The following is a 12,848-nucleotide window of genomic DNA, read 5'->3' on the forward strand; positions in this document are numbered from 1 at the left end:
GATACAAATCCCTGCACCGTTATCACTTCTGCTGTAAATAAAGACGTTCTAATCCATAACGTGTGTCTATATTGTACTTCCCAACCTCTTAAATGCCACTCAAAGAAGGAAATAGTTATGTTATCATTCTCTGTTGTTGAGACGTAAGACGAATCTATAATTCATATTTTGAACGAAATAATCACTAAGTATACAAAAGGAGAAGAAATCTGAATGTCACTAAGACAAAATTCTGTTGGTATGAACGACGGACTTCTATTCTAAACACATCCATTTAGAGGCCATTATAAGATACACTAACCATTAGTATATACAGAACCTTAATCAGTGAAATATGAGAAGGTGCAAAACATCATTAAGACAACTTACACCACCCTTAGGCGAGACGAAATAATATACCAAGAAATTTGAGATTACATACGTAAGTAGTTTGTATTCCCTGGGGGGTAAATATAAATTGTTATTAACACGTACCATACATATTAACTGGAGAATAACAAGCCTTGTAACATTGTCTGTACTGATACAGATATATACTTTTACAAAGTGCTGGAACTTCATTTTTAAATGTACGATTGAAAAATCGGTGGGAGATATATCGGATTCAGTCAGTGTTGATGTGATAATAATGAATGTTTTGACAGTGCATCACCACATGCACTTCCTTATGGCGATAGCTGTTTGTACACCAATCACTCTTGAAAAATGACGTGAAAATTGCACTTGTACTATTTCCATTTTGAAGCAAAGAAAAACGGTTGGAAACTTGCACTAACATCTGTCTTATGCAAGATTGTCAAAATTAGTGGTCTTTAGTTATTTATAGAAAATTAGAAATGACACCCTATGCACTAGTAAGGGCCTACTGCGTTGTGTTTAGGGGTGGTGATAACGGGAAAAGGTGGTACGTTCGGAAGATGTCTGTTCGGAAAGATGAAAACGCTTATACTTCCTATCGAAATCGAAAGTTCAGGTTTCCCTGTTTGTTTGTTTGATGTCAGTCAGTACAGACATTAATCTTGTCCAACGTTTTGTTTACATTCCACAATGACTTGGAGGAAGATACAGGCGAAAGATACACTACTTTATGCCAAGTGCAAAATGTTATGTTGCCAAATGTTAGAGTCATCAGCAATTCTCAGAGATCCATTGATATGATTTTCACTGCTTTTACGATCAATAGAATTTGTTTCTTTAGATGATCGAGGCTGATCCTCTTCTGGTGTTGACGTTTGACATTAAAAATAATGTCAGTTAGAAAGTAATTTGTGTCAAATGTCAATCCCACATATGCAATGTGTGTGCTAAGGGCCTGTGACTTTCAGTTTTAAGACAGAAAGACTATAATATCTTTATACATATGCAGTGCACACTTGTGTACCGGACACCTCGCGTTAAGGCTTGCAATACATAGACAGTAGAACCAATTACTCGTTCGCAAAGAGATTTGCAAACCCGGCTCACTCCAGTGGAGACAGTCGGTTTAGTGTCTTAATATAGGGAAAAGAAAATTGATAATATTTCGTATTTTCTTGCTGTTTTATGATAATTTTTTTTTCGAATTTGTCACTTTCTTTCCTGTATAACCATACCGGTTTATGATCAACTTCAACACCTCTTATTCCTGACTTCAAAAGTATCGACAAAACTTTTAAAATAAATAGTCCATTTCGTGTATAACATAAAACAGAATAATTCGAAAAGGAGTTTCAGTTATGAAACTCCTCCACATATCGTAGTAATGTTGCCAGTGAAGACTGTAACAACGGTAAAAAAGATCTCCTTGGAAACGTCGCCTTCTCTGTTTAATTTAGTGATATCCGTCAACTTTGGTCTACAATGTCGAGGTATGCATTGTCCTACTCGGGATGATTAACACCCTCACATGCATCCATGCAGTTAGTAATTTGACGAAGTAGACTTGTTGGCAAAACATCCGTTCAGATCATCACAGTAACGTCTTGAGCACTGAGCACGACGTTAACGAAGGTAGATGATTGATGTGATTGTCAACTATGCTTGAAGCTTTGGTGAAACACAAGCTGCATTGCCGTTGTTATTGATGACATGGTAATTAATGTCACTTACACGCCTGTAGTGTTATGTCATGTCATTAGAGGCATAGATCGTCGTGGAAAATAGGTTCCTTGTGCGTGCCAATTGACAGCTTAAAAGCTAACTACATCACGTCTTCGCTAGCTTATTGGTGAAGATGTACGTGGGATCATAGAGGACGTTGTTCAACATGTGACTGCCAACAAAGCAACGTGGGGTCTAGATTCAGTCAGCGAGTAGTGTTTGATGCTGCTCTGTGCGATAATCAGCAACGATGAAAAAGAATGGGAGAAGTGAAGTGACACAGAGAGACGAAGAAGAGGCAGGGAGACGGTGAGTGTGTCGAAGAAGAGAAACCCGAATGAGAATGAGAGAGAGACGAAGAAGAGGCAGGGAGACGGTGAGTGTGTCGAAGAAGAGAAACCCGAATGAGAATGAGAGAGAGACGAAGAAGAGACAGAGACGAAGAGTGAGAGACAGTGAGCTGGATGAACAACAAAACATCCCTCGTAAGTAGGGATATAAATGGCCATATTTCCGTTGAGGGTTTGTGCGTGGCTTGTACCATTCCACCCATGTATAGATGACACCTTCCTCAGGGTTTGCTATATCCTCTCAGGATTTCTTCTTGCCACGCCATCAGGTTAACACTAAATAGTGATCTAGCATATTTGATAACAATAAAGATGCTATACATAAAAGGACCGTGTTTCAGGTTTATATTGTCTCAAAGCTTTAAAATAAATCCCCTTGTCAGGAAAACCCATCACAATCTATGACAAAGAAGCAGTGTGTTTTACCTACCTACAACGATCTGCCTACCTACAACGATCAGCCTACCAACAAACCACGTTCGAGACCTTATAAACCTTATATTTAGTACACGTTTTGGCCGATGTGAAGTATATCAGAAGATACATCCCAATGATGACATTTTATTCGCTGTACAGAATTCCCACGAGAAACAAATGAAGAGCATTCGAACCTATGCCAAGACTGCCTCGAAAGCCGCGATACATAAGCATAGCGAATTTAGTTGTCAGTGTTTCTAACCTCCACCTCATAAAACATGTCCACGGAGTGAGGATGATGGATTGATGCAGGAGCCTTATGTCCATCACCTCGATCCAGCTGAATACGCATGCGACCGGAGGCACTGGACGATGACACGTTGAGGCCTACTTGAAACCAGCCAGTGTGCAGTACGTTCGGATGTTCTCATCGCTGTAACACGCGATTCACTGGAACATGCGCTAACGATCTCTGAATATTCTGTTGAACGTTACACAGTAGCCAGCAGAGCTCAATACCACGGCAGCCACGTTCCCTCCTCGAGGTGGCACGTTCTGGAGATCAAGAATGAGAGGTGTTGCGTTTTAGGCACCATTCGACAGCTGAAATAATGTACAGTGATAAATATCTTCACGTGACCGGCATACAGTTATCACGTTACAAGAAGAAGCGTATGCGACATCAAGTCTACCACTAACAGATGATCTGTCTATTTCAAGTATGGGTGGAAAAATTACTGATGATGTACAGGTGTGTTTGGGTAACCTGAGACCAATCGGTTTAAGTACAGGTGACAAAATCCTTGCTAAAACTACAAGATTACTCTGATAAATGCAGACTCTATTACGACGTCGAATATCACGAGCATGCGTGTATGATCATTGCTAAGCAGTGAAGATAACATGTTTTCATTATGAGTAGAAGTATCCAAGCCTTTCGATGGCAACCGTAACAACACATGACAAGTTACTTGGTCAGTTGACAAGATTGCGGAAACACAAGGAAGAAGTCAAACTGCGGTCATTGAAGTGTCCACCTTGATTATGTCCACCATATGGGAGTAAGTCACTTTTAAAAGCTTCACTGAACTCTAAATGATCCGATCCTGGTCAAACAACTATAGAACAATAGATTAACGTATCTTTCGGAAAATTTAGCAGAAACAGCATACTCGACCTGCATCCGAAAGACTATGTTATACAGCCACGAGTACAATTCCTCAAGCATCCATACTTATGGTTCGAAGCCAAAGCTGTGCACTATCCTTTCTGTGCAAGTTCAGTCACTGTGTTTATTCTCTCAGTTTGATCAAGACAATGCTTTCCCCCGGTACACATCTGTTGGAGATTCACAACGTTACTCTGTACTTCATTCCTATTTAAAATAACAATATTGACAATATTGTGGCCTCTATTGTATATATTGGTGCATTGGACTCTTACTTTAGCTTCCTAATGATGCAATAAAAGACTTATCATCCCTTACGACTTGCCCGAAATCGATTAAAAAACTGAAATTCCTAGTCGAACAGCTTCTAAGCAGAAAACACTTGCTATGTATGAGATGTAAACAATTGCTCCGTACATCGAAAACTGTCGCACGCAGTGTTGTCGGCGTTTGCCGAACCGATTTCAATCATCAGTTGCGCGTAGGATATTCGTAAAGAGCGCTCAAAGGGACATAATTCTAAGGGGATCACATGAAATAATGCACGGCCCGTATGCGCGAGAGATGATTTAATGTAACGTTGCGTTAATTCATTCGACCATGTAATTTAATACTGCAATCTAAACTAGTTCTTAGAATACATTATGGGACTTGTGGGCTGATCGTATCATTTAGACAGAAATGCATTATTTATTTTTAGAGAAGTATGATGTCATAGAGTGCTTTTAATATAGTACTGCGATATAAACACGAAGGTTAGATTAGTTCATCAGGCTTGTAAGCTGATATACGTACGTCCTGTTAATACCTATTTTGGATTTCGTCTGATGTGGTTTTCAACCACTTTTCCTTTTTCAAACTACATCAGACTTAGGCTGCATTCTCATATTCTAAGGAGACCTACGTATTTTATTTGTCTTAATTATCATCAGCTGTCTGCTTGCAACAAGATTCACTTTAACGTCAAACCTAATGCTTATGCCAGATGTATCAATTACCAAAAATTACATTAAATATCTATGTTATTATTTATTTATATAAATAAATATTTTTGTAAGTGTGAAAAGTTTACTGTCATATGTTTGTATTAAAAGAGCACTGGATTCATTATAATGATAGCCTAAAATTGTTTTTCACATCTTGTTCACATTTAATTTAGGTTTTAGTTAAGTATATAATTCTTCAAAGATATCTGAGAAAATTGCTCTCATATCTCAGTGCACACTTCCATCGTTTAAGGTTACATATACGAGGGTTGATTAATACGTTTTGAACCCTACATACATACATACATACATACATACATACATACATACATACATACATACATACATACATACATACATACATACATACTAGCTCTGTTTGAAGCTGATCCAGAAAGGTTCTTGCAATGATGTTTGACCATGGCTAAAACCCGAATTGACCTCTACCAAACGTAGTCAACAAAAAGTTGAAGAATTTGACATGACCAGTGCCACAGCCTAAAATGGCAAAGATTTCAAATGGGAGGTCATGCATGACCCCGTGTTCTTGGATACCCTGTGACTACACACAGGGCTATCTTGCGAAAGACAAGACAGTATGTAGCAAAATGCTCAGAGGTAATTACAGGATAAAATTAAGACGATGATATGTGGAAAAGAGACGCGGTATGCGCTTTAATCAGAAGTCAACAAATCTACCAGTGCTACAATCCACCAGTTCTTTAGTTGCAGATCGTTATCTGCTCCAAAACATTAAAATGGCCCCAGCTGAAAACTATCCGGCTCGACATGTGAGTTCGTAGCAGTGGCAGAGAACATTTTCAACAGCTGAAACATGGATTTCTATGAACCTGGGATAAAATCCATCAAACATCATTCATTTTGCAAACGTGTATCAGCGTGGAAGGGGTTCATGTTAAACGTGTATCAGTTTAATGTCTTTAGGTCAGGTATTTCGGTGTGAGACCCAGAATTTATTCCCCTGTCTCATCTAAGTTTAATGTTACAGTATCATCTAGAATTGCCACTGGTATGCGACATCACGTAACATGCTACACATCTATCCTCCAGAATATAAGTTCAGTTGGTATGGGTGATACAGGTAATACCAGTTTGACACATAAATGGACACCATCAGCTATTTAAATGAATGCATGAACGAATATTGTTCACCCATTGCCATAAGCAATTTTACAACTACGTTACTCGACCTGGACAAGCCAAAATGTTGGTAATATCGCAGATACAATGGCGATTATTCAACCTCGTGTGTGTGTGTGTGTGTGTGTGTGTGTGTGTGTGTGTGTGTGTGTGAGTGTGTGTGAGTGTGTGTGTGTGTGTGTGTGTGTGTGTGTGTGTGTATGTGTGTGTGTAACGGTGATAACGGTTAGTATTTTTTATAATTCCATTATAGCCCTGGAGCGCAACAAATAGCACCAATCAGCATTCGCGGAGACGCTCCATCACTTGATGTACAAAACAGATGCCTATCGGTCGAACATTCACGTCATGTTGTACAATTACTTATTTAGACAATGGATATGACCTGTAGCGTAACAAATAAAGCAATATTGATTTACCGACTTTAGACATATATATGCTTACCAGTATATACAACAGAACCTTTTAAGGAGACGTAATGTGACACGTACAACGGTTCGCTGATTATCAATACACCAGATACCAAAAAGGTCGATAGCAGAAAGTAAGGTCAAGAACTCGTGTATCCCCCAACCTAAGTGTTAGATGTAGTTTGAAACTCAGCTTTGTCAGAAAACACATTTACGTTTTGAAAATGTCCTCGTTAATCCTTTTCATTACGAATTCCTCAGATGAAATCTTATTTTACAGATACACTTTCTGCTTGTAAAGGAAGCGAGGATCTTTCGTGTGAAATCCTGGTAACGTTCCAGCCCTCATTCAAACACCTAGTATATAGAAGATACATGCAAAGATCTCAGATGACCCTTTAAGCCCTAATGTAAGACTCGGGTCGGAGAAGAAAATTGAGTTTTTAAGGCAATGATTTTAAAAGGTTGTGGAAAGACCCACTCAGAGAGCTAAGTAGAGAGTGTCTGCAGCACTTTGAACATCATGAGACAAGCCACCTTAGTGAATCAGCTATACGAGGCGGCACTAGTTTTGGAGCAAAATCTATGTCAATTTTCTGACTCTTACGGCGTGGCTTATGAAATCAATGATGCCTAGTACGGAGGAAATGTCAGCCAACTATTGCATAAAACTGCCCCCAAGGGCTATCGGCCCGGGGTCGATCCAGCAACCTCTGTCGTCTCCGTCGTTTACACACCGTACGCCCAGAGATTTGTGGCCTACCCTACACCATAGGTGCTTTATCATGTCGCTATGATCATCAGTCAGGATGGAGTCGGAATGTAGTAATGCTGCGATGACCAGGCACACTCCTTCGATTTCATACTTAAGATTAATGGACAAGCCAGAGGTAATCTGCCCGATGGAAAACCGCCGAACTAGCTTCAATCCCCATACCCGATGGAAACACTGTTTGCACTCACTATTCCAGATTTAAACGACTCAATATAGATCTCAGCTGGAAAGTATTTGGATATTTGTAGATTAGTGTGTTGAACAAACTTGCCCCTTAAGAAACTTTCTATAGTGATCCAGGAAAGATTGGCATCTGCGTTAGAGTGATTAATAAGGTCAATATGGATTCCGTATTAGTTTGCCGTTCGACATCAATACCTTCAGTGTTAATTAGATGAAGGTTGTTTATGTAAATTTTGAGATCAATTTCGTTATTACATTTGATCCGAGGATCCGCATCTTTCTGTAATAATGTTCAAATAGCTGGTTTTCAGTTAATACGGTGCGAGGCTGAGGTTAATCTCGCCTTGAAACGTATTTAGGTAAATCACGGTGTGTCTTCTTGGCGTACACGTCAGTTGTGAATGATTCAACGCGTTGAAGACTGCCATTGTACTCTTAAAGGGGTCTATATTCAACCTTCTTTGCAAGCCCATCCCAAGCCCATCTTAAAGCGTCGTATTTATCAAGATGAAACATTGTTTTAGCGTTAGAAAACGCTTACCCTTTTAAAGAACACATGTTGTGATCCCATTATCGAGTGAATAACTTCTATTGTGATTTTCACGCTTGGTACAATGTTTCGACATATAACTAAAAATGATTATTGTCTGGTGCTGTGATCAGACTAAGAAGTAACAGCTCGAATTACAACATAACAAAAATGAACTCTGATACGGTTTTAAATGAATTGAATCAAAGTTTCCATGGCTGCCAATAGACCCGTGCCTATCAACTGCTCAAGAGTCGGGATGACAATATTTAATACCCCAGCATTAGAAGTCGAACCCTCATCGCTGGTAGATTCTTCTAAGCATTCATTTGTCAATGGTTAAGTGTAGGATCCTCTCGAGAGTGTCATATGTTAACCCCCACATCAAACGAGATCCATAACCCTCTTTCATTTGATTCAGTTACATTTAATGCAAAGGTTTTTCACACCAAATTCTTCCCGGAATCACCACGGGGATGGCGAGTCTAGATGATATTAAACACTCTTCTCGAATATCCTTGTACCTGCCAACCATCTCGTTTAATCTACCCTTAACATTGGTTACTTCCCATTCAATCTAATTTCAGCGCATTCTTCCTAAACTCGAACTTCTTTGAGGCTATCGCAAAGTGTATAAAAACATCGTTGAGGCAATCAGCGAAGGCTAAGTGACGTATGCTGTTGGACAAATGAGTAGGAAATAACCCTCAAGACGAATCACTCCCTTTGGGTCTCTCTTGTCGTTATTCATTCTGTACTGAACATAATAAACAGCTGTTTAACTGCTTCGGGGAACAAGTGAATGTGTTTTGGAAGTGGTGTTCTGTCTAAGCCGTCACTTGTCCTACGTTTTGTATCTCCTTGTGCAGTAGAGTCTCCCTGTAGGATATTTGTCACGAAGGAGGGACATAGACAGCTTTCGCATTCCTGAAAGAGCATGACTCTGCTTAACTGAGTCGAACGATTTAAGAGATAGGTTTCCCTATACACAACTTGCCAACAGTCCGATGGGGGAATTTGTGATCATTGAACATTCATTACTGAGCATTATGTAGATTTCCGACTGTTTGGAGGAGCATGTTTCCCCTTAGAAGCAACATCGGCTTTCTGACTGGCTGACTGACGGACAGCGCAAAAGTGAAATTCAATTTGGAAATGTTATATAAGGTGAATTTTCAGCTTCTTCGATGAAAAGTAATTGTAAAATAAATAATCAAACAATGTATTTTACTTTTACACCGACCAAAGTCTGGAACGAAACCCGTAGGAGCTCACAATGTTGCACAATCGTGTTCAGAGTTTTGGAATTGTCAGCAACAAGTGAAACAGTGATATCTTACGGTGACGTTTAAAGACTGTCAACGAAGAGTCTTCCCTCCAGCTTGTCATCTTCATGACTGTGTTTAACGATCTTAATACCGTGCTGTTTACAAGCTGTAAAACAGCAGTATTGCATTGTCATACAAGCCGATAGCCGAAAATATACGATAGCGGCGTTAGACCTTTGAAAACATCTGGTTTGTGTATCCTCCATACATAATTTACTTACCCATCAATTCGGTTAGGTGAGAATCGATTGAGGATGTGCGGGTGTGAGCTTACATTCACGTCATAATGTTGTCGCTGAACCTGTTTCAAAGTTACAGCGTCGGAAAGAATTCATGTTTCAACTCCTTAAAATGCGAGCAAATCGTTTCATCACCGTGGTCGGTTCTTCCTGTATTTGTTTTTACTGCAATTGAGGTGGTTGTTATAATAATTACGTCCTTACATTGCTGAAGTGTCAGCTTTTTATGGTTCTGTAATGGCTGGAGAAATATTACAAACTTGATGTCCAGAGCATTAAAGTGCTTGCGTTTTGCATGGTTACGCGTTTCAATGCGTCTGTATGCGGCATATACATATCATCAAACACTAGTTAATGGTAAATGGTCCCGGCAGACTACAAAATAAACCTATTTCCGATTAATATCACTAAAAGGTAATGAATAATTCATGTTTGAAACGAAAGTTTTCGCGTTCATTTAATCTTAGAAATTTAAATTGCTAAATGATATAGCTCGACAGTGTACAAGGTGGTAGTTTATCGAAAGAGAATGCATTCAAACCTTTGACAGTTAAAAGTCCATTCTTGTCTCATTAATGAGTACTAAACTTTTTTTGAACATTTAAAAGTTTAATCATTTCCAAAACAGAATTTTGAAACAGAGACATTATGTAGACAAATGGGCGTACCTTTTTAGAATGTCGACATTCACTGGATTCTGTTTCAAGCAAAATGACAAGGGTCAGCTTTCTGCTTTCTGCTTTCTGTACTTAATTAGCCTGATTTGAACTCTCATCAAAACATCCAATTTCTGGAAAGAACATAATCACGTCCAACTCGCTGGATTACCTCAGTGGTTTCAAACTGCCTCGAACATTGGAGATTGTTAAAGTCCATTAAATCTTGAACAGCGACTCAAACATTTCAGGGGAAATTTAAATCAGAATAGGTCACAGCAGTGGGAAATCCATAAACAAACAAGACCGTTGGCCTACTGTAGGACCCCATGCCTCCTTCCATTAAGCTGGATAATGACTGGTGGTTCTTCGTCATTTAAAACAAACAAGTATGGATTTTGATCTTTATCATATTCCATAGCCGTGTTCCTCTCTTAGTAATGAAAGCGAGCATGTATCTCCGTGAAGTCAGGTACGAAGGTACTGGCAGTCTGTTTAGATACATTTCCTGATGTCTGACCGCATATGAGCATTATTAGTATCTTTTGTTGAATCACAGCCCATTAGGTTCCCTGAGACACCTGTACATTAGAAATTGGAGATTCCTTTCTGCCTCAGTTCAGATAACCGAATTAACTGTGAAAGAGAAACGCGTTAGGAAATCTGCCCAGAGAATACTTGTCAAGTCAAGATGTATGAGGCCAGTCGATGTCAGTGTTATAAATTTTCCTGTGTCATCATCTGACATGCTTTCAAAGTTTCAGCAATCTACAGGTCGTTGCTACGCGTAGGTTACCCCCAGAAGCAGTGGTAAGGGAAGAGACTTCCATATCACGGAGCTCTGTTGTCACCTGTCATCTTATCAAAAGTTTTCTTAACGGCGTCTGTGGCATGTTAGAGTTGTTCATGCAAAGGTAATGATTAAATAATAACTTACCAGAATATAGCAGGACAGCTAGCATTGCTACACTATGGAGCATCCTTTCTCTGAAGTTGTCAATCCTTCATTCATTACTCCGGAGTGTCACATCAAGCTATAATCCGATCACGCAGCAATCAGCAGTCACGAAGACACTTCCTTGCAAGTCTGCAGAAAAGTCGCACAAATAAATCCTGGACGGTTACTCTCAAAACTAACTCAATATTCAGCTAATGAAAGCCAAATCCAGAATTCTTCGTTGAAGTTTCTCCCGCTCTAGTGACGCGTGATGACGTAACGATGCTAGCAGACGACACCCAGTTCTGGAACGTGCGATGCGCGCGCTCTATGTACAGATCTCGTCTGTTCGTCATTCCAATGGCTACTGTCTCTTGTACCAGCGGAGTTATTGATTAAAGGCGGAGTCAAAACGCGGCAGTAGTTCCCGTTTCTCTGTTTATTCGCTTTTTCCCAGTTTAACTTGACATGAAGGGGCCTAAATGAGAGCTTGGATCCCCTAGGTCGGGCCCAGAAGGAGATGTGCTAAGGCGCAAGAAAGAGACGGGATAGTCCACCGTGCACCAGGTTAAGGGAACGGAAAATTTAATTTCCTAGGTGATAATCAGAAGATCTGCAAACCGTCCCTCCCGACAATACAGATAACTTCGATATGACAAATCTGAAAAGGGTAAACTGAGGTCTAGGCATATCCGTCATAAGCTCTGGAGACGTATCGGTCTACGGCCATCGCGGCGCATCTTTTGGGTCCAGGCGCCTATTGGCATGCTAGATTCTACGCTAATCAATGAATAATCATCTTATAATTAAACGGCTTCTGATTTCGCGAGAAAGCGTGTGTTGCACTGTGACGAAGATTACACCATCGATAGCCCTGTTCAGCTGGAAGGTTATTAGCTGTTGCAGTGTTACCGGCGTCCTTGTCGATACATCAGCATTAAGCAATAAAACCATGGCCTTGTGAAGCATGAAACAGAAAAATAAAGATTTATTGAAGTAATACCCACTCCTTTCCTAAACTGAACAGAATCCCGATTAAACTGACCTCAAATTACACGTCTTTACTTGGGGTTCTACCTTCACAGTTCATTACAGAGCTTAAGTGAACTTTCTATGTTAAGCAAACAACATAGTCCATTTCATTTGGGCGTGAAAGAGAGATATTGATTAAGTGATAAATACAGGAGTGGATATTTTATATTTCAACTATATCATTGATCCCTGGTTTCTATCATTTGAAACCAGCGCGTCTTGAACACGCTGCAAACCTTTTCTGTCAGTTCCGAGGAAAACGATCAATGCCATTTTTATGGACCAAGTTGATACTGCGGATAGAAGAGTGGACAAAAGCAGGTGATGAAAATGTCGAATATACACTGAAAGAGCATAACATTTATACCACGAGGTACATAACTGCTATTTAGGTTTGATATAGAACTACCGTCTGGGACACGTATGCCTGGCATTGCCGTGACTTGGGCATTAAATGGTTTGGTTGTTATGACAGGATCTGCTTTATGAGCCACCTCTATGCTTATATCAGGTGCCTGTATGCCAAGGAATGATATATCAGGTTCCTCTAGTGAGATCAGGAACGGACATGCCAGATACATATACATCAAATACTCAT

General features: G+C 39.8%; 1 protein-coding gene across 1 annotated transcript in view; it reads right to left on the minus strand.

The window, feature by feature from the left end:
- The window catches only part of LOC137276706 (lachesin-like), an 88,170-nt gene extending 76,891 nt beyond the window's left edge, over positions 1–11,279 (minus strand). Inside the window, exon 1 of the mRNA XM_067808327.1 lies at positions 11,219–11,279. Within this exon, the coding sequence (XP_067664428.1) occupies positions 11,219–11,261 (43 nt within the window). The 5' untranslated portion in view covers positions 11,262–11,279. The remainder of the gene's footprint in view (positions 1–11,218) is intronic.
- Between the last annotated feature and the right edge of the window lie 1,569 nt (positions 11,280–12,848).

This window comes from Haliotis asinina, chromosome 3 (assembly GCF_037392515.1).
Source record: "Haliotis asinina isolate JCU_RB_2024 chromosome 3, JCU_Hal_asi_v2, whole genome shotgun sequence".
NCBI lineage: Eukaryota > Metazoa > Mollusca > Gastropoda > Lepetellida > Haliotidae > Haliotis > Haliotis asinina.